The sequence below is a fragment of the Pezoporus occidentalis genome, unplaced genomic scaffold (assembly GCF_034315485.1).
Source record: "Pezoporus occidentalis ecotype Australia unplaced genomic scaffold, CSIRO_AGI_Poc_V1 ctg56, whole genome shotgun sequence".
Taxonomy (NCBI): domain Eukaryota; kingdom Metazoa; phylum Chordata; class Aves; order Psittaciformes; family Psittacidae; genus Pezoporus; species Pezoporus occidentalis.
In genome coordinates this window covers 2,604,810-2,627,067 of record NW_026915899.1, presented here as the reverse complement: position 1 = coordinate 2,627,067, position 22,258 = coordinate 2,604,810, and the positions used below count along the sequence as shown (strand labels likewise).

Here is a 22,258-nt window from a genome sequence, read left to right as displayed (position 1 = left end):
CGTCCCCAGGGTGACTGGCATCCCTTTGAACAACTATGAAGTCAGGCACAACAAATTTCCTTTAATATTTTTTTGCTAGAATTAAATATTTAACTTCAGTTACGAACAGATCCTCTTTTTTCACCATTGCCCTTTTTTTTTTTTGCTGTGGCTGATTTTGTATTCTTTTCTTAGCTTTCCATTTAATTTTGATGACAGAAAATCAAAGAGAGAAGATGCCAATTCAAGTCAACATGCATGCAGAGATGTCAAAAGGCATCTGCTCTGCTTTGTGGATTTTATGCAAAGTATTGGCATGTATTTGCATTCTCATATCACTGATTCAGACAGCTTCATATCAGCTATCATCATCTCTACTACAGTAGCCAGCTGAAAAACAATCATAGTGAAAATTACTCTATTCAGAGAAATAGCTTCAATCTATATTTGATCTGATCTTTCAGAATCTTCATTTTTGAAAGAGAATTTCACCTGCATTTCTAAGCATGTACTTTAGGTTTATAATGCATTTTTAAAATATTGTATCAACCACAGAAAGTAACACTGCTAATTAAATCACATTAATTAATTAAACCTGTTTCAAGGAGACAATTCACTGGCATTTAAAGACGAAAAAACCCTTCTTTCTTCTATTTTAAATCCACAAACATGACTTTAAAAGACTCTACAACCAGCATCTTTGACTTTGCAAAGATAGATGTTATTAAAATATACATTTATGCATCAGTGAACATTCCAATCATACAACCAAAATGAGGCTATGTCTAAAGACTTATAAGATTGAGAAAACTTTTTTTTTCTGTATTTCATATACTCTTATATTTTCTGAATTAATTCTGTTCTGATCAAGGTTTTGTGCAGGATTGCTTTTTTTGCACTGAAACTGAAGTGTTGGGATAGTTTGAATAAAAATATGAAACTACAACTTTTGACTACAAGTCATGATTTTTTTCAACATGAGCTATCAGGAAAGTCAAGTGTGTGATCTAATGCTACTTGGCTTCAAAGTGACAGTAAAGAGAGAGTTTTATGTGTTATTTTTTACTTTAGCCAAATGTCTGCCCTTCTGAGCATCCTTCTTCCTCATATAGTAACTCTGCTATCTTGTAAATAGTAGCTATGCCTTAGAACATCTCTTGGTTTTGTAAGAAAACAGATCTCAAGATCCGTCTTTAACTGCAATTATTTGTAGTCTTGTAGTGGTACTGAAAAAAGCACGAGCTCATGAATATCAAGTCAGAAGTAGAGGTATTCCAAAGAGACTGGTGTGAATGCTTGTGTTTCAGGGTACATTTGATAGGTGATAAGTTCCCTGGGACAAAAATTGATGAAGAACCTACGAAATGTCAAGAAGAGAGCAAGAGGACTTTTTGATCACTGGTGATTAGTCATTTCACTAGCTTCTCAGTGAGCTCAATCTAACTGTGATCACAGGTATGATTATCTTTTAGGCATAAATGGCACATCAGTGTCATTTTCTCAGTAATAAGGAAAAAAGAAAGAAATTTTTTTAAGATAATATGAATTAGGTTTATATTTCATCTCATTCACTGTGTATCACCTAGAGTTTTTATTCTGACAGCTATACAGAGTCAACTACTTTCTTAAAGAATGTAGATTCTTCTCATATATCCACAACTGAAGGAAGTAAATCATATTTTTCAGTGTAATTGTTTCTATAATGAGATTGTTTTATTTTCAAATTATTTCATTAGTTGATGACATTAAGTCTTATAAATATGCTGCCCAGACCTTCCTCTTCTCTTTCAGAAGAACTTGCTTCTGGTTTGGTTTACTTTCTCTTTGGAAAGGGACTGTTTCTACTGCTTCCATAGTCTGTGTGTTTTTTATATTTAGGCCACATTGCCTGGTATAAGTCAGAGAAGCCATGATACGGATTAGAGCCCTGCCTGCTAAATCAGAGTGTTTAGAGAAGTACTTTGGGAGTGAAAGGTCCAGTTAAAATGGCTCATATTAGAAGTCTAAAAATTAATTAGGAGGAAAAATACTGTTTTGATGATTTTTTTTTTTTAATAACAATATTTTCATCCTGAAGCTCTTTTATTTCATAGAATGGAGCCCACACTTGAAAGTTGTCAATAGTGCCATGCTGATGGCACACACATGCCCTATAATTGTATAAAACCACCTTCAGGCAGATTTATAAACCATCAGAAAATCTTAAGTGTAAGAGTTAGTATATGTGATGAAGGTTACTATTGAACATGAGACATCTCATCAGGTCCCACAGTCTTATACACCTTCAGGTACCTTATATGGTCTCAAACATGAGTTCTGCCTCTTCAGTTATCCTTGCCTATGATGACTGCAGGGTAAGACCTACTTTACCTATTCAGTCATTCTCACCAAAGCAGAGCAAATACTTCTTATACACCCCCTTACACACCCTGTACCCTGCAAGGCCATCAAGAAGATAACTAATCTCAGATTCCTATATTGGTCTCTTAAAACAAGATGAAATATCAGTGGCTCCTAGCTCTTTCAACTAATTACAACAATTTCTCGACTTAAGAGCAAAGCTGCACACTGCCAGAGAGCATTATCATTCTGTCAGACAGTAAACTAGTAATTTCATTGTTTCTTAAAAGATTGCAGGTAGATGAGAGGAAGGTCTTACAGCTCCTCAGGGAGTCCAGTTGAGGATAATAATTAAAATAGGAATAAGCATCTAAACAAAGAAATACAAATCAGTACTTCTGTGTATATCTGTAAGTGGTAGTCACAGTGATAGGTATTTGAGACAGAGAATACGGAGATAGGTTGGAGCTTTGGAAGAAAGGAAGGATTGTGCAAACTTTCATGGTTCAGGAACAGCATGCAACATTTCACTTTACATTAAAATAAAGTATCTTCTGGATTTGTTCCCACACTCTCCAGTATATCAACAACTTTCTCTCAATTACCTTTTGGCTCAAGTGAATAAAAAGCTGCAATCATCCTTTTTGACAAGCCTTCAAAACTGTTTTCCAGATCATTTCCAATAATAAATGTAATTTAAACTTTTATGATAAAAGCATGCAAGTGCTTTAAAATAGCCCAGGTATTTTTCTAGAGAACATGATGTCATTCTTTCCATCAGCAGCAGCTCATGCTTTAGTCTTTGTTTGCTGATAAGCAGAAAAAGAATTAGAACATTAGTCAGTATTTTGGTATTTAAAATTAATTATTTTCCTCTGTTCTAATCTCTTTGTTGGTTAGTTTCCATTTTCCAAAAGTATTGCCGAATTTGGCTTTTGGGTGTATTTACACTGTGCTAATGGAGTTGTGTGTCTGTGTACTTGAGAACCGAATTTGATTAATGTGTAAGTACTTCAATTTGCCTGAGATGCACTGAGATAACAATTTTTTATAATTCCCAAGCTCTCTAAAAAAACCTTTCTTGTGACATTTTTTTTGTGGAAGAAAATAAATACAGTTATCTGTGGGCAGTAAAAACATCTTCATAAAAATCTGTGATTCCCTCTAAACTTCCAATGAAGAACTCAGTGGCAAAAATATGGTGGAATATTCTTCTTTGGTCTCTGGCACACCTAGGTGAGTATTATCCAGCTATGACTTTGAAGAAGATATTTTACATTTTTTCACTTCATTCACTCTTTCAGGTAAGGTTGGATACAAGTACTTTCTGCTTCTGCCAAGGCATTGCAAGGGAATGCTTGATTTTCACTGTGGAAATAATCAGTTGCAGTGTCCTAATGATGAATTGCACCTCCAAAAATTTTAGAAGAAAGATAACTCAAGTTGGTAATGAATAAAATCTGCACTTTGTTAATGCAGGTCATGCTGAAGATTACCTGTCTGTGTCTGTTGATTCAAAAGATGTACCTACTAAGCAGTGTCCTTAATTGATTGCTTACATTATCATTTAATGAACCTGTTAAGTACAACATGAAGTTGCAAGGAGTAAGTACTTTTTACAGAGATCAGAGACTCACAGAATGGTTTGGGTTGGAAGGGACCTGTAAAGATAATCTAGTCCAATGCCCCTGCCATGGGCATGGACACCTTCTACTAAATCAGGTTGCTCAAAACCCCATCCAACCTGGTCTTCAACACTTCCTTGAATGTAGCCACAGCTTCTCTAGACAACTTGTTCCAATGTCTCACAACCCTCACAGTGAAGAACTTCTTCCTGACATCTAATATAAATCTAACCTCTTTCAGTTTAAAGCCATTGCAAATTGTCCTATCGCAACAGATCCTACTAAAAGGTCTCTCTCTGTCTTTCTTGTTGGCCCCTTTAGGTACTGGAAGGCTGATCTAAATTCTCCCCAGAGTCTTCTCTTCTCCAGGCTGAACAATTTTCATTCTCTTAGCCTGTCCCCTTAGGAGAAATGCTCCAGCCCTCTGATCATCTTCATAGCACTCCTCTGGATCTGCTGTATCATATCCGTGTCCTTCTTGTTCTGGTGGCTCCAGAGTGGAAGTCAGTACTCCAGGTGGGATCTCACCAGAGTGGAGTAGAGGGAGAGAATCACTTTCCTCGACCTGCTGGCCATACTCCTTTTGATGCAGCCCAGAATATGTCTGTCTTTCTGGGCTGCAAGTGCACATTGCCAGGTCACATCAAATTCTTCATCCATCAGCATCCCCAAGTCCTTCCCCTCAGGGCTGCTGTCCATCCTTTCATCCCCTAGCCTGTGATTGCCCCCACCCAGGTGTGGGACCTTTCACTTGGCTATGTTGAACTTTATGAGGTTCATGTGGGCCCACTCTTCAAGCCTGTCAAGGCCCCTCAGGATGGTGTCCCTGCCCTCAAGAGTATCAACTGCACCACTTGGCCTGGTGTCATTCAAGATCATTGAGCTATCATAAACTCTGACACTGGGGAGAGAAAGTTGGGTTTAGAAGTTATGTTTTTTGCTACACAGGTAGTAAATGGATCATAGAGATAAACCTTGGAAGTTGTGTTACCTTCCTGCATTCTTCCCATCTGACATTGTGAATTGTACTTGTTGCACAACATATTGTTCCTAAGTTGGGAATCAACTTGTTCCTGACAAGTGCAACCCTTCCTGTGGCCTCTCTGGACCTGTGAGCAAAGTGAGGTACTTTTACAGCCATGCCATTTCTCAGGGTGGAGTCCTGTGATCAGCTGTCTTTAGCACCAAGATTTTAGGTTTTAAAACCTGAAGTTTTATAAACCTGGCATCACTGGCATCTGCAGTTCTGGCCCCTCAGTGGTAATTAAAGACTTACGTAATAAGCAGTAAAACAATAATTGACATGTGTGAGCTTTAGTCTGCCAAGTCAATCATCCTTTAGAAGTTGCTTTTTGTTAGATTAAGGGGAAAAAATCATAAAGTACTAAAACCAATTGGAAAAAAAAACAACCAACATTGTATTGGCTGAAATTTGACCTTTACTTCCTGGGCACATGTTCAAGGTACTAACAGGGAGTGCCAGAGCAGACCAAGCACATCACTGGTAAGAAGTGCAAGACATTCCTGTACTAGCATGGAGGATCCCAAATCATGGACCAAAGCACTGTTACAGTAAAATGATGTAGAAGGAAGAAATAAGTGGCTTCTCATTATCTAAAGAACTAAGAAATGTGGATGGTAAATGCCATTCCTGCTAGTGGTTCTAATACACCTTTGTAGGCTTCTAACAGACCAGAGATTACTTTATCACAACTGAAGGCTTCAGGCCTGTCTAGGTCAAAAAGAGTTGTCAAATTAATAATAAAAGGAAATAATCATAAGCAACAGTGATAGAACAAGCTTTTTACTTCTTCAGCTAGCATGGATCACAGCATTTTATTGATTTGGGTGACTACAGGCTATAAAAGGTTAGATTTACTTTTCCCAGTGCAGAAATATAAATGGGTCCCCCTGTGTAGTATTTATTTGAATAAAAATTTATCCATTAGCTCCTGGAGCATGTCTGAGAGGGTCAACAGAACAGCGAAAGCCTCAGCTGCATCCATAGTACCAGCACTGGGCTGGGGTTTTCACACAGCTGCTCTGGCTTGCAGAAGTGATTACAAATAATGGAAATGAAATGTACTAGATATGGTGCAAACAAACAAAAAGGACATTCCTGGCCCAGGGATCTTACCATCCAAGTGTAAGAGGGATGATAACAGAGGAGGGAGCTGGCAAAATGCAAAGAACCAGTGAGACACCAGTAACTGCTCAGAAATGGATTTGGCAGACTGATGTTCACAACAGGCTTTTGCAACAAACAGACTTTATCGTAGTGTAAAGAGCTTTATAGGTGTTTGTGGAGGGAAGGATTAAAAAATGTGAAGGGCAATACAACTGCCAGAAATAACTGTTCCTTGGAATGCTGAAAGTGCAGCATACCTATTTTTAACATTAAAGGTAGCAACATCGTGTCTGTCAAAGCCAGTGGAACGGATGTTGCACTGATGGACAGGCAATGACAAGTATTCATGGCACAGGAAGGCTATCTTGAACACATGCCTGGGGTGACAGTGCCAAGCTCATTCCTTTCCAGAAAATGAAGTGTGAGTGCATTGCAAGGTTCGGAGCAGAGCTCAGTGCAGAAGCTTTTTGAACCTGCAGTGGCTCTGCACAAAGCCAGCTGGAGCTGCTCTGGATCATCCAGATGAAGCAGAGACCTGGCCCCAGGCTGGGCCCACGTGAGAACAGAGCAGTGACATTCTTATCTAAACTCTAGGGGAAATAATCAGAACCAATAGGTTGGGAGGAAGGTCAGAGGTGGAGCAACTGCTGTGCACTCTGGGTGGCATTTTGGATCGGATGCTGATGATTACAGCGATAAAATTCAGGAACACAATGGAGGGAAGATGGCAAAGAATGAAGGGTTTAATTATAGTAAATCTGAGTTTAATTATAGTTAGAATCCTTAAGGCAAACCCCAAAATGTTTGTATGTAACAGAAGGCAAGGTTAGATCGAGTGGCACTGTTTGTGGTGTGATGTATCCATTACATTGGCACTGTCTTGATAAGGGAAGAGCTCGTCGTCACGGTGATGGGCGCTTGGTCCTTCTGAAGAAAAGCCACGAAAGACACCCAGACACGTTACGGTGCAAGCCCGAGTGTCCCCGCACGGAGCCCGTGTCACCCGCCAGAGGGACGAGCACACACAGAGCGGGCCGAAGGGCTGGCCCCCGCCGCCTCCGTCGCGCCGGGCAAGGGCAGGGGCAGGGGCAGCCCACCGCTGGATCACCGCCCGGCCCCGCCCCGCCCCGCCCAGCCCCGCCCCGCCCCGCCCAGACCGAGGAGCCGCGGCCCCGCAGGCCCCGCCCCGCGGCGCTGTCGTAGGTTCTGACGCCGCTCCCCGCCCCGCCCCGCCCCGCCCGCGGGCCAGGCCGGGTAGCGGCGGGTGGGGGGCGCCGTTAGCTGATGGGTGCCCCTCGCTGGGCCGTGCGGTAGCGGGGTGCGGCGGGCCCGCGCTCTCGGAGGCCATGGAACAGCTCCCGGGCGGGCGGCGGCTCCGGCTCGTGTCCTCGCTGGGGCTGGGGCAGCGCGCCTGGGAGGTCACCTTAGACGTGGAGTGGGGCCGGCTGGCCTGGCGCGACCCCCGCCCACCGCGCCGCGGCGATGGTGAGTGGAGCGGCGGGGCGGGCTGCGGCGCCGGCCGGCATTAGCGCACCTGCCGGGGCCGGCGGAGGGGCCGCCTCCCCTCGGCGGTGCGGGACGGGCCTTCCTCGCGTCCTTTGCAGCGCGGGGCAGCTCGCAGCGCGGCGCGGGTGCCGGCGGGGACGGCCTGCAGTGGCCGGGTCGCACGGCGGCGGCTTAGGGTGCGCTCAGCCGGCGCCGTGTATTTCCTGTACTTGGGCGCCTTTTCGCCCTACAAAAGAAGCGCGGCAGCCGGCGGCACCGGCGTCCTTTCGCGGTCGGCTCCGGGGTTCGGAGTCCGGCGGTGGCAGACGGAGAGTGCGTTAATCACACGCGGGCCCGGCCGGGCGGCGGTGTAGCCGCGGACGGGCTGTCAGCAGCCGGCTGTAGTGAACCTGTCAGCCGGTTCCCTGCGAGAGGTAGCTGGAAGCTCCCCCTCTTTGAGCCGCAGGGACCGCGTGGAGTGCAGCGAGCTCCCCGTTCTGCGGAAGAGGAGCGTCTGTCTGAGAGTGTGCCCCTGGTTACCGAGGGGTGAGAAAACTTCCCTGCAGCTGAATGAGGAAAGCACGGGTTTTGTAGTTGAAGCCCGTTGTTTCTTGGCACTGGGAGCAGGTAGCAGCATGTAGTTTGTAATCCTAGAACGACAGAATGGTTTGGGTTGGAAGGGACCTTAAAGCTCATCCAGTTCCAACCCGCCGCCACGGGCAGGGCCACCTTCCACTGGACCAAGTTACTGAAAGCTCTGTTCAACCTGGCTTTGCACGCTGCCAGGGATGGGGCAGACACAACTTCTTCGGGCAACAAAAGGACATAATAGACTTACAGAACTTTTAAAGCAACATTTATTTTTGGTACATGACTTCTGCTTAAAAAATAATACTGAAAAATACTGAAGCACTATTTCAGGCTTCCCCCCCCAAAAAAAGAAAAAAAAAAAGAAAAAAAAAAGAAAAAAAAGGTGTGGGTTTTTTTAAACTCTTTATTTTCTAAAGAGCTTCATAGGAATTTCCAAAGAAAGTTTAACTTCTGTGAGTTACTTTTTAGGAAGTGTTAAATATAGGCTAATAAAGTGTATTGGTGTAACAAAGCTGTTCACCTTTTGTGCAGGTAGAATAGTGTTGACTTATAAAACTGCAAGTGTGAGAGGTTGCTGTGGAAAATACCTGACAGAATTGCAGGATAACTGCTGAAAATGTGTGTACATGTATATCGAGCTTTCTGCTACACTGTAGGTGGTATTTCATCAGTCTCTGACCTGGGCATTTTTAATCTAGTAATTATTCACATTAATAATATAACCCGATTAGCAGGGTATGTGAGCATCCTGAAGTGTGTAATGTTCCTTTCACAGCAGCTGCTGTAGGGTGGAAAACTGCTGTCATTCTCCTCTAAGAGGTTGTAGGTACCGAAACAGAAAGAAACTAATAATAGAAAGGTCAACTAGAAGCTTTTCTGAGAAGAGTTTGAGTATAGATGTCTCCAGTCTCAGGCAAGTTCCCAAACTTAAGTAGTTAAATAGTTCTTCCTTTCTTACCATGTATCCTTCTTAAATATTTCACTGATTTTGTCATAATGTCTTATTGGCCTGAGGCTTTTTTGAATAAAGTTGAAGGAGAAGGAGGACTCGAGAAGAAAATGTTGTAGTTTACGTAATTGAGAATTGGTCATGTTTTAAGTACATCTCTTCTTATTCATAGTAACATAAAACCAGTCTGCTTTCCTTCTGTTCTGTAAATACAATTTGACTTCATCCAGTTTTTATCAGCAGTGCTGCTGAAAAGAGTGTTTGAAAATCCCTGGACTTAGTTCAGCATCTGAATGAAATTAAGACTTTAAAAATGAGTTCTTTAATTCTGCCAAGCTCTGATATATTGCTGTGAAAAGTAAGCTCCATACTTTAAAAAAAAAAAAAAAATTGTCCAGAGAAAGGTGTCTGGATCTTAAATTTAAAATAGAGTTTCAGAGCTTTTTGGGACAGTTGCGCCTTCTGTGTGATGACTTCCTTTAGACCTTGCAAGTTATAAGTTTCATTGACTTGGCCAAACCAAGTATGAACCTGTGCTGAATCCTGTTCCATAGCAAATGTAGTGGGACACAATAACTAGATTCTTTCTGAGGCAGTTTCTGAAGTAGTAGCCAGCAGATTTCTTAGGGGGCAAGTCTCGTTACTGAGGGTGGCTGCTGTCCTGTGCCATAGCTATTAACAACATTTTGGAAACTATGACATGTTATCCAGAGAGAAAAGGGAGGGTGGGAGAAGAAAAACAAATGCCCAGGTCTTCTGGAGGCACATGTATAATTTCTGTAGAGAGCAATATAATACTTGATGTATCACTTCCTCTTAACACCGTGATTAATTCATGTGTTCCTTGCACTTGTGCTTTAGTATGATCACAGTTTGCTGCCGTGTTGTCTTTAAGCTCTTCTAAGACCTGGGATGGCTCATTGTGTGCCCTGCAATTATTTTGGAAATCCAAGCAGCATATGTGACAGTATATATAAATAAACTATACTATGGAAGGTGGTTAGTTAGAAGCATATTATTATAGAGGAGTTCTTTGACCAAGATTGGTATCTTTCTACCATTTAGCCTTTGACTACGTGACTACTGTGTATTCTGCCTAAATATAGACTTGATTATGCAGTATACAGCTGCTGTATTTTTTGTTTAATAGGTAGTTATTACAGCGAAACAGTTGTCTTTAAACTGAAAAAAATACCCTCAGTGAGGGCTGCTTATTTTCTGAGTATTTATTACTGTCTTGGTTTTAGCTACATATGTAAAATGGTTTGGTACATGTTTTGTCAAGGTTTTCAGATGTTGACAGGTAAGGAGCTAGAGCTATAGTTAGGTGTCAGGAAGACATAGGAAACAATAGAGATTTTGTCCTATTGTCCTTTACAGAATATGGCAAGGTTCTTGTGTTTTCTTATCTTTGTACAATGATGCTAACATAGAATAGTTAGGGTTAGAAAGGACCTTAAGATGATCTAATTCCAAGCCCCTGCCATGGGTGGGGATGCCTCACACTAGACCATGTCACCCAAGGCTCTGTCCAACCTGGCCTTGAACACTGCTAGGGATGGAGCATTTACCACTTCTTTGGGTAACCTGTTCCAGTGCCTCACCACCCTCACAGTAAAGAATTCCTTGTATCTAACCTGAACTTCATCTATTTAAGTTTAAACCCATTCCTCCTTGTCCTATCGCTACAGTCCCTTAATGAAGAGCCCCTCTCCAGTATCCTTGTAGGCCCAGGCCCCCTTCAGATACTGGAAGGCTGCTAGGAGGTCTCCACGCAACTTCTTTTCTCCAGGCTGAACAGCCCCAGCTTTCTTAGCCTGTCCTGACCCAGGTGTAGGACCTTGCACTTTGCATTATTGTACTTGAAGTTGGCACTGGCTCACCTCTCGAGTGTGTCAACATATAGATATATAAATTTAAAGCCAATTCTGTTAAAATGCATTTTATGAAGAAAGAAGTATTGATTCTGGAGAATTTAATGCTATTGTTGAGGAGATACCAACAATAACAAAACCAAAAATGTTTGTTCAGGACATGGCTTGTTTTTAAACAAGCTTGTTAACTTTCTTTCCTACTGTTAGACCTTGTTTAACAGCATCATATTTTCAAGTTCTGTCTTCAGTGTAATGAGGTTCCCATTTTCCGTTCTTTGGTTGGACTTTTTTAAACTTAAAGGGCAAAGTTTCATCTGAATGTGTTTCTTTGTTACTGTTAGCTATACATCTTTTTCACACCTTCATCTTCAAATGTTCTGAAGAATATTATTTTTTTCAACCTTATAACATTTCTCCATTAGATTTAGTTGTTAATCGTTAATAGCCTATGCAAAGCTGGACAGATCAATTGTTTTATTATTTCCTTATGTTGGTGGCACAGTTAGGGTTTTTATCAAGTGGTAGAAGTGGTGATAAAACTTCATGTACCAAATTTCATAGCAGATTATATATTGTACACATGTACTTACAGGTATTTTACAAGTATTGGCTAAGATTGTAATGTGCCTCATACTAAGGCATTACAAACACAGAATGAGATTCCCTTGTTACTTCTGTGTTTTGGGATTTTATACTTGTAAGGTACAAGCATAAAGGGGATGATCAAACTAGACGCCGAACTGTATGATTTCACTTCCTGTGTGCACCTTCTTTTCTATCTTTTAACCCTTTCTCTGTCTCTCCCAGGGAATTCTTGTCCCTCTAAGTGTCTTTTCTACTTTTCTCCCCAAAACACTCATGGAAGCCTCAGAACTCATATTCACAAGACTGATGCCATCCCGATGTTGTGGATTCCAGAGGGTGTTTAGTTTGATAAACACAGTACTGAGACAGCAGAAGTGGGCCTGCTTGGAATGAAGGCCTGTACTGCACCTGTAGTGTGTTAGCACATCCTTAGTCAAGGTCATTTGTCATCAATCATTCCCAGTTGGCAGTGGGCACAAGTAGAAATCTGAGCCATGTTTTTCTCTAGACAGTTCCCCTGACTACATTGAACCAGTAGGATGTGGGGAATAATAGGTTTAGAATGCATTGTTTCTTTGGAATATGTTGTCTTCTGGAAGATATGTTATTCAAATATAGATGCACCCTACATTAAAAAATACATGCTTTTCAGCATACATCTCTTTGGTGGTGTTTTTTTTTCCCTTGTTACAGTGAAAAAGTGCATCTTATTTCTTGTTTTACCAGTAAAGTATTCATGGTTGAGTTGGAAAGATTTTATTTGGAAAACATTCAATGGAATGGAATCAATTTGGGAAAATACTCAATGATACAATTTAAATATGCAAATTGATGCAAGTGCAAATTGCTGTGATTTGATTCAAATTCAGATATGTGACATGAAGCCCCAGCTGTGTGTCTGATCATACTAAGGAACTGTTCTGTTGTCTATTGGTTTACAAAGTACTGGAAGATTTACTTAAAAAAAAAATCCTATAAATGGCTGTATATTGTGAGATCATGGACTTCATATGTTTCTGTGACTTTTCCACAGTTTGGAATTAAATAATTTAGTTATGATTCCTTTCCCCTTCCCCCTCTTGTAGGATGTGAATTCTCTGTAATTCTGCTCTATATCCCATCCACCATCTTTTGTTCTGGTCTTTATTAGACACAGCTTTCTGTAGTGCATGGTCAATATAATGCAGTGTACCTTCTGACAGAAAATGTTCTTGTTTTCTTGCTTTTGGGTGAAGGCAAAGCTTAAACTTAGGGCAAGGTAACTTAATGTTCATGTGTTCCCTAACAGTAAATTAGTTTCCAAAGTGACTGAAAAAAAACTTTTTATTTAAATCTGCACCCCAGCTTTTTAGCTGTTAATACTTCTATGTCACAGGAGTATACTAATAATTTAAATTAGTTCTGAATGTCACTGCATCGCTGGGACTGAGCTGAATTTTAATAATAAACCAAATGTTGTGATCAGCAACGTCTTTGTGCTTTTGCACATGTCTGTGTTGCTTTGAGCTAACATATTTCTGAGGGAGGAATTTGGCCTGTAGGGTATGAAGCTGGCAGTGATGACTGAACAAGTCTTTACTGAGGTTCTGAGTGAGTTTGCTTATAAACTCAGGACGTATTCTACAGAAGTAGCAGACAGCAATGGCATATTAAAATGCCTTTCATAGCACACAACACCACACTTCACAACTTCTAGCTAGTTTTTTTTGCAAAGAAAGCCCACTGTTAGTGTGCTTAACTTGAGGTTTTTGGTTTTGTTTGTTATTTTTTTTCTCCCACTTGCTTAATGTGGGAAAAAGTAGTATGCATCTAACACACTGTTTGCCAGTTTGCAGTTAGAGAAGACTGTCTGTTAAGACTGTAAAAGCGCTGGGACATGGAATAACTGATAACTGGCACAGCCAATGTGCAGGGAAGACTGTCACCTGTCTAGTGTGTCTTTTGGGGTTTTAATTATTTTATCTTTTTGCCATGCTTCTTCATCCATCTGCTTTGGTTGGACAAATCATCATCTTTAGTGCATTGCGTATGTTAGATACTGGGCAAGGTGAGACATTGAAACATAAAAATGTCTTAAGATCTTTGAGATAGTTTAAGAAAATTAATATGTACTTCAGTATTTCTGAGTATGAAATTCAGTCTCTTGAATCTAGATGTGTATGTTGAAAATGGCATGGTATTTCATCTGGAATCTTATCTAGCAACTTTTGTATCTGCTTGGTTGAATATATTGTTCTGAGCTGAGTGAAATTCTTTATGTGGTATGGTTCTGAGCCCACTTTTCAACTTTTTTTGTTAATGTTGTTCTAGTAGTTCTGGTCTAAGTACCATTTTTTTGTTACTGTTAATGTGGCAATAAGATTTTCCGTGTTTTGGGAGAAACTTGTCAAGGTGAAGTGAGCGTTTTTATACTACATCAGTGAAAGAAGTAGCTTATGCTACCTGATAATAGGGTAAATGCTGCAAGAGTAGGTATGTGAAAGGACATCAGTACATATGTGAAACTTGTTGACCTTTCAAAAGAGGGTGGGAGAGACCTACTTTTTTACGGGGCATGTTTTGGTAATTAAATGGCAGAAGGGGGCATTGTGTTCGTAGAAGCAGGATTTCTTGTATTCAAGGCTTCTATTTGATTTCTTTGCAATGGAAACTTTTCCTGTCTGGAGGAGAAAAGGGGAGGGGGCAGCTAAGTAGTTGATTTGCTTTTTGATTAAACGATGTGTTTTGACTTACTGCGTAAGTCAAATAGTGATAGTCATATTTGGACTGATAGGAATTCTTGAGCTCTATCCAAACACAAATGCCACTGCATTCAGATTTGTTTTTATAAGCTGTAGGGAATGTTCTGAATAACATGTTTGTATTTGAGAAAGCCTTGCATCTTTTGGTCCTCTGTGATTACTCTGTTAAGTAGTGTGTGGTTTTGACTGCCTGAAGATTGTAGTATGCTGGTAGGGGCAGTGAAGTTGCTTGATACTTGTGCAGTGCTAAGTAGTAGAGGGCCACAACTGACACAGCCGATATTCATAGAACAGAAACATCTTGAACTTCTACCAAGCCCAAAGATTTAGAGGGGGAAGGTGGGATCACTCTGTGCTTTGCTTTTGTTTTGTTCCTTTTTTGTTTCTTTTTCCTTGTTTTGGTGTGTCACTGCTCCCACCCCCAGTCTGGGGTTTATTTTTTTCAGATATGTACCTCCTGTGGCTTATAATAATAATAATAAAAAAAGGCACATATTTAACTTAAATTTTTTTTCTTTGCTTTTTTTGCTGCATCTGTGGAGAGATTTACTGGAAAAGCAGAACTTCCAGTCATGCGACTGTCAGAGGGAGAACACATCTGACAAATTAGGAGAACTTAGTATTAGTAGAAGCGGTTTCAAGGTCTACGGTTGTTAATATAAGCTGTGTGATATGTGCTAAAATATGTACTGCAAAAAAATGCTTTTAGTGATACAGATTTGGAAGTGCTTTTTAATCTATTTGCTATCTGTACAGTTGGACAGCTTTCTCTATTGTACAGAAACTGCCTAATAAAACAATGACTTTTGTAGCTGCTTCTAACACACGTGCTACTGAGTGTCCAATACATAGTCCTATTTACCAAGTTGGTCATTAGAGCATTGTTATTTAAATTTAATATAAATCTAGTTTCGGTTTTGTAGCAATCTGTGAGCAACAACAAAATGAATTATCACCTAAGAGCAATCTTTATAAATGCAACAAGCTTTCTTTTGTCTTGTAACATATGGATAGCCAGTGTAGCCAGTAGAAAAATGAGAACTAAAAGCAGTTCTGGGAAAGAAAGGTTAAAGAATGTGTTCCCTTCCCTTAATTTATTGTTCCATCCCTGTTCTGTACTTTTTAACTCTGATAAATGGCTAGGTGGGTAATGACATTGAGATCCCACAGCAGACCTTCACTCTGAATGTTAGGAAGAGAAATTAACTGTTACTATCCAGTATTAAATACTTGATACTGTCTTACATGTGTATATGTATGATACCGATATCTGAATACAAGTTAAATGTTTTTATTAAGTTCATCTCTGCTGTTGGATCTTTATAAAGACATTCTGTGACTGCTGCATTTCCCCATCATGCTATAAATACGGTAAATGTAATTATAAGCCATAACTAATTTTGTGAGTAGTTAAAACATTTGACTACAGTCAGATTCCTAAAAGACCCTAGTGCAAAGTTCGGAGGCTACATTTATGAATCAAACTAAAACCCTGTGGGAAGATAAAATCCCTACAGGAATACAAATCAAGTCAAGTATTGAAACACCTGTAAAGAAAAAGAAAACACAACCTTGCATGTGAAATCTGTGACATGTCAACAGACATTATAATAGGTAACAACTGTGTTGACTAAAATAAATAGGGCAGGAAAAAATTGAACTAGTGGCAAATGAATTGTGGTCAGCACTGTGAAGAGCTTAGGAGGTTTTTCTCTTTGTTTTATATTTCTCACCACCACTGGGGTGCTTCTGCAAAATAGGGAGGAAGATGAAATGTAGGATAAAACTTGGTAACGGCAGTATTAGTGCTGTATTTTATGTGTTTAATATCTCTTTATATCTGTGATTCTCTGTACTTGTTTTTCTCATATACAGGTAGATAAATTGTTAATATATAAGACATATTATTATAGTAATATAATCTTATGTAACTAAGTTTTATACATGTGTATATATACACAGAGTGCTCATTTGTACATAAATGCAAAGCATGTATTTTCAGTTCTGCTTTTTTTTTTTATTTTTCTGAGTTAAGGAAAAAGCAGAGAAATTTTGAAATTGATAATGAAAATGAGACAAAATCCTCAATTTGTCAGGAGTTAAGAAGACTGAGAAGGTATGAAGGACTATTAGAAGAAAAAAGAGTGAGGGTAGAGGAAATTCTTTCATAGTGTAAGAGCAAGAGGCCTGTAATTCTGAAAAACAATAGTTTCGAATTTTTTTAAGAGAAATACACTTAACAGTACCTAAATATAATACCTAGGACTTGCTTCTTAGGAGGCCTTGAAGTTTAAAAGCTTAGTGGGACTTAAAGTCTTATGAAAGAAGGGCATTCACATATGAATTCTTAAGACAACTAGTTACTTGAGAATAACAAACAGTCCCTGTAGTATCTCTGCACTAGATTTAGTTCACAGTCTTTGAAACCTCTTGTGCTATTTGCTGTCAGATATCTGGACTAGGTGTCATTGAAGGGTCAATTTCATTAGTTGCTGGATTTTGGCTTCATGCAAAAAGTTTTTATACTCAGAAAGCTTGATTTTCTGAGAAATCATAGACATTTGAAATATTAGTTGCTGTAGTTCATAGGTGCTTATGAATTATGTGCTTTGACAAAAGGCAGAAGGAAATTGAAAATATTCAGCAAATTACTGCTTTTGCTCTTGGTTTTGCTTATTGAGCAACTACTCTAATTTTATGTCTATATCATATTGCCTGTAGGAATAATCTGCTGCTGGTTTAAGATGTTAATGTATGAGGTCTTGTGTTTGTACAGAAAACTGTTTCGTACCAATCTCGGAGATCATTGCTGTAGAAGAAACAGAGCTTAACAAGAAACAACGAAATAGTGGCAAATGGCAAAAAATGGGAAAGCCACATGCTTTCACAGGTAAGGCAAATAGATAAATACATCCCTCCCCCTCCCCCCCCAAAAAAAACCCAAACCCAAACAATTAACACCCCAGAAAAAAACTGAAACAACGCCAAAAACCCCACCCAAACCAAACAGAAAACATAAAAAAAAAACAAAAAACAACCAAAACCCTCACAAACAAACAAAACCACGTCTGCCTGTTTACATCTAAAGCTTCTTATTTTGGAGAATAAACCCCTTCCTTTAAGAGCACTTGCTGGGTTTAGTTCTTTAGCAAAGTCCAAACATCTTACATTTTAGCTGCTGAATGACTCTGCAGCAACATACTCGCTTTATGTTACTTGACTAGAAAATCAAGAGAGGCTGGAAAAATGAGTCCTACATGTTTGTGGTTTTAATGTTTGGGTTCAGAATGCGTGCATGAGAAGGTTCGCTGTATTATTGACTACATTCTTAAAATCAAGTGCCAGAAATAGATTCCTGTTTGGTTTGGGGAAAGAGTGGTGACTTCTGTGCTGCAAAGCTGGGGCAAATGTGGTTGCTCCCATGCCAAAACTTTATGTTGTGGAATACTTTGATCACACTTAGTAGTTCAGTAACAATGATTGCTGATACTGTAGATGGAGAGATAAGGGTACTTCTTGTCTCACCAACCTAGTTCTTAATGCACGAGAAAACTCTAAATATTTTTTTTTCCCCTTAAATTTCAGCTGTATAAAATTAAATTCATCCTGTTGGTTACATGGGAGTGGATGTGACTGTTTTGGCTTATTCTCTTAAGCTTATGGCAATTTATATTATGTAGACATTTATATTATGTAGACATAATATGGATAAAATAATACATAAACTCAGTGAACTTTTATGTTATGTCTATAATTAGTTTGTGGAAAGTGGATCGTATTTGGTTTAAAAAAAGAAGTTTATGTTTGAGATTCTGCTGCAAGGTAATGACCTAGAGCAGTCTTTTCATCATGACTTTTTACAGACATCCTGTTCACACTCTAAATGCTTTTGTCATTAGCAGAAATGTGTGGTGGGGGGTTAATTATCACTTCTTTCCAAAGGCTTTCCAAAGGTAGGTATTTTGGCTGTTTCTCAGAAATGCATTGGTCATTTCACAGAACTGCCTCATTGTACCAATTTATTTTTTTTTTCTTTTTTTAATTTAAACAGTGTATTATGTGAAGAAAGCTCGAAATCACCGCTGGCGGTGCAGTGATGTGACATTTTGGTGTGCTGATGAGCACTTGTGTAATCAGTGGATACAGGCACTGAAAGAATTACTTGAAATGCAGAGTAAGTTTGACTAAAATACTAACATTTTCAGCATCATTTTACAGGCTTGTATCTCAGTTCCTATTATTCTGATGTATCTGCAGCTTATGTTTAAAAGTTGAGGGAGCTGAGAGTTGAAGTGTCTCATTCTTCTCATCACTGCTTTTGTATCTCACATATTTGCCAAGTTGTGCAGCGTTTTACTCTAATCAGTCAGGACTACAGGTATCTTACAGTTTTGCTCAGATGAAAGTTATTGTCACAAAATAAGGACACATTGGAGGCTTACCAGAGGCTTTAAATAAGAGAAGTAAAGGGCAGATGTAAGCTTAGACATGTGAGGTACTCCAGAGATATGAGGAGAAGGATTGTAACAACTGTAAGATTTATGGGTGGCTTTTTGTGTGTCTGTCTAACCTTTCCAGTCTCTCTCATCAACAATGTGCTGCAGTAAGAGCTCCCATTAATCATTTCTGGGACTCTTGGACAACTACTTCTCGTAAAGCTAAAAGGAGTTTTGCAGGAGTTATTCCTGAGAGATACCTTGATAGATGTCAGAGAGTGGCAGGATAGAATGAAGATCAAGGATGACCATACCACAGGCAGTGCCCTCACCATCCAGCATGCAGTACCACTGTATCTATGCAGGGTGGAGTAGCAGTGGGTCAGATTTACTGTTCAGATGAGATAATCGGGTCCACCCAGGGAGGCCAGATGGGAGCAGCAGGAGGTGGAGGTGGGACTATAGGTAAGCTACCTACAGCATAGGCCTGAGGTCCATCTGAGACACAGAGGTGGAGAAGGGACTGGGTACAAGTACACCTACGATGTGACTCAAGCAAGTACTTGAGGCTCACATATGAAAAATGTATATTTAAAAATAGATGTTCTTTTGAACAGGTATTGTAAGCCTGCATCTTACCGCATGTAATGTATGCAAATCAAGAACATTAGTATCTCTCTTATAATAAAATATTATTAAAAATGGGGTTTATGCACCAATTTAGTACATCTGTGAGAGATGTGGCCTGGGCAGTCATCTTTGTTTAAGTGCAAGTGTTAGTTCTATTGGTATCAAACTATTTCAGAGAAGGTAACAGGTTCCCAGAGAGGGTGAATGATGCTTTGGATGTGTGGCAGCTTTAAGCTTTTCAAACATTCTGGATTTATTATGTAGGTGTGCTGGCTTAACTCAGTTATTCTTTCCTTTTAAAATAATTATTTGAATTCTACCTGAGGAAATGTGAATGTGTTAACAGGTCTTTGTGCTCTATCAAAAAAAAAATGAAGGCTCCCTAGGTGCAGGAAGCATTACAATTTTGTGTATCTGTTAATAAAGAGGTGTAGTAATTGTTTTCATTGCTACCACCAATGTAAATCCATCACTACTTGGACAAACTTGGCATAACAGTATCAAAGGTGGTTTCTGGAGGGAAGGGCTTACACACTATAAGGCAAGCACTTGCTGTGCAGTATGTAGTTAGTGAGATATTTCCTTTCTGTGATAAGGACACTATCTATATTACAAAAGCCAAGAATGTTGTTTAAATAAATTAATGTAAAATCATTTCTATGTGCGCTTCACTCACCAGTGCTAAAAAGTACTATTGCTGCCTTTGGTTTGCCTTTTGTCTTGTATGCCTGTGATACTAATGTAATTTAATGAGAAAGTTCTGCAAGAATAACATAATTAAGAATGCAAGACATGGTCAGATGAAATTATTCTGAATTTCACCTTCTGTCTTCTTACCAATTTGTTTAATGCTGTCAATATCCTCAATATAATAAAGAGGATAGATGAAGCAGGTTTTTATAGCACTTTGATAAAGATTTATAGAGTTGCAATTGTTAATAAAGAGTTATAAAAGGTTAGTGTGCTGTGTTCACTCTGATGTTTACAGGTTTGGTTTTGTATAGCTTCTTAAATTTGTTTTGTGAACAGAAGTAGTATATTGTAATATTTTTTCCATACTGCAGAATCTAGACCAAAGCAGTTGCTTGTGTATATTAATCCTTATGGAGGAAAACGACAAGGGAAGAGGATTTATGAACAGAAAGTGGCTCCACTCTTCAGTCTGGCTTCTGTCTCCACTGATGTTGTTAGTGAGTGATGAATATTTTAATTTATTAATAAACACAATATGAACTCTTCAAAACACGTATGGGTACCTGAAGTTCTTCCTGTTTCTTACGTTTTCTTACTAAGAAAATGAAGCTAAGTGTTGGGGGGGAACTGTTTTCTAATTAAAACATAGCTAGCCAGAAAATGTCAGCCTTATATCAATTTTCTGCTTACCAAACTAAAATTTCTGGGACTTCTGAGCTATTTGAGCTCTTCATTTATATGATGCTGCCTTTCTTCTCTCTTCCAGTTTCACTGTTAAAACCAGTTTTCATTTGTACAGTATTGTAATGAAATACTCACATGTACTGCAGTGAGTGTGTCTTTCAAATCTTTACTTGGCACACAGTCCTTTGAAATACATTTTATGGGCAAGCTGTTAGTCACATTGGTAATAGAATCATTATGAATAGAATTGTAATTCATAATAAAATTTCTATAACTATATTATATATCAATGTATTTATATATAATTTTTAATGTGTTTATTTCTTCATAGTAACTGAACATGCTAACCATGCTAAGGACAATCTATTTGAAGTTAATATTAATAAATATGATGGGTAAGTAACCTCACTTGCCTTTTTTTCTAGTTGATATATTCTGTGATCTGTTCTTACCCTTCATTGCTGATGGTTTATTGCAACAGCTGAAAATTCTGAGGCATGTATCTTTCCATAGGAGATCCACATTAAGGAGTATCAAAGGAAAACTAACCTGTTTCAGTAAACCTGTTGAACACACAGTAGTTTCAAGTGTAGTATCACAATGTTTTCATGAGATCTGTGTTCAGAAAATGAATGTAAGATTAATTCTGCTTGTCCAGAAGTTGAGCATTTGCTGATAGCCCTAAAACTACCCTGAAATGTTTTGTGGTAAAAGTGATCTTGATACAGACATGGGTCCAGAACACTGCATTAGTAGCATTCAGCTTGTGTATGAAAAACAGGAACCATTTATAAAAGCTTCAGATAGTTCCTCTTGCTATATAGGACTGTTCAAATAACGGCTATGTAGTTTGGCTTTATTTGTGTTTGTTCTGTTGTGGAATTACTGTTTTAAAGAAGACCTAATTGAATTGTGAAATTGCATTCCATTATTAAATCTGCTGTAGAAAGAGAGTATTTTAATAAATAAGCTAGTCATTCAGCTTCGAGTTCATGACATGAAGCAAGTTACATAGCTGGAAAATCATGCAAATGTATGGAGAACCTATGTAGATAAGCTGTTATAACTAGAGAATATAAAAATAGTATTTTGTTGTGCTTGTTGACAGGTACATTTAAACTGGTAAGTTGCAAAAATGAAACACATTGTATCTTTTTGGAGTACTTTTACTGGGGGAGCAGATCTATCTGCATTATAGAAGACAGGTGAGGTCATGATGTTGATAAACTGTGGAAGTAAGAAACTACATTTACAGGCTTTGTTCCTAGACTGCTCCCCCTCCCCTTTCTGAGGGGTGGGGTTTGGTCTTTCTCTAACATGACTGAGCTTAACAATTGGCCAGGGCACTGCATCGTTTTAGGATCTCATTATTCTTCCATCCTCAGTTTAGGCCTTAGTGGCAGTCAGCCTGGGAACTACAGCCTGTCTTTCCAAGCCTAGTTTTTGTCCATCACATACAAGTGTGTTTCTGTGGTGAACAGTGATGTTGGGAAGGAGTTCTTGTATTAATACTATTTT

At 39.2% G+C, this 22,258-nt stretch overlaps 1 protein-coding gene across 1 annotated transcript in view; it reads left to right on the top strand.

Moving 5' to 3' along the window:
• The first annotated feature begins 7,303 nt into the window (after nucleotides 1-7,303).
• CERK (ceramide kinase) overlaps nucleotides 7,304-22,258 on the top strand; it is a 41,073-nt gene continuing 26,118 nt past the window's right edge. The window contains exons 1-5 of the mRNA XM_062638354.1: nucleotides 7,304-7,557; nucleotides 17,074-17,187; nucleotides 18,349-18,471; nucleotides 20,428-20,553; nucleotides 21,072-21,135. Coding sequence (XP_062494338.1) covers nucleotides 7,419-7,557; nucleotides 17,074-17,187; nucleotides 18,349-18,471; nucleotides 20,428-20,553; nucleotides 21,072-21,135 — 566 coding nt within the window. The 5' untranslated portion in view covers nucleotides 7,304-7,418. The remainder of the gene's footprint in view (nucleotides 7,558-17,073; nucleotides 17,188-18,348; nucleotides 18,472-20,427; nucleotides 20,554-21,071; nucleotides 21,136-22,258) is intronic.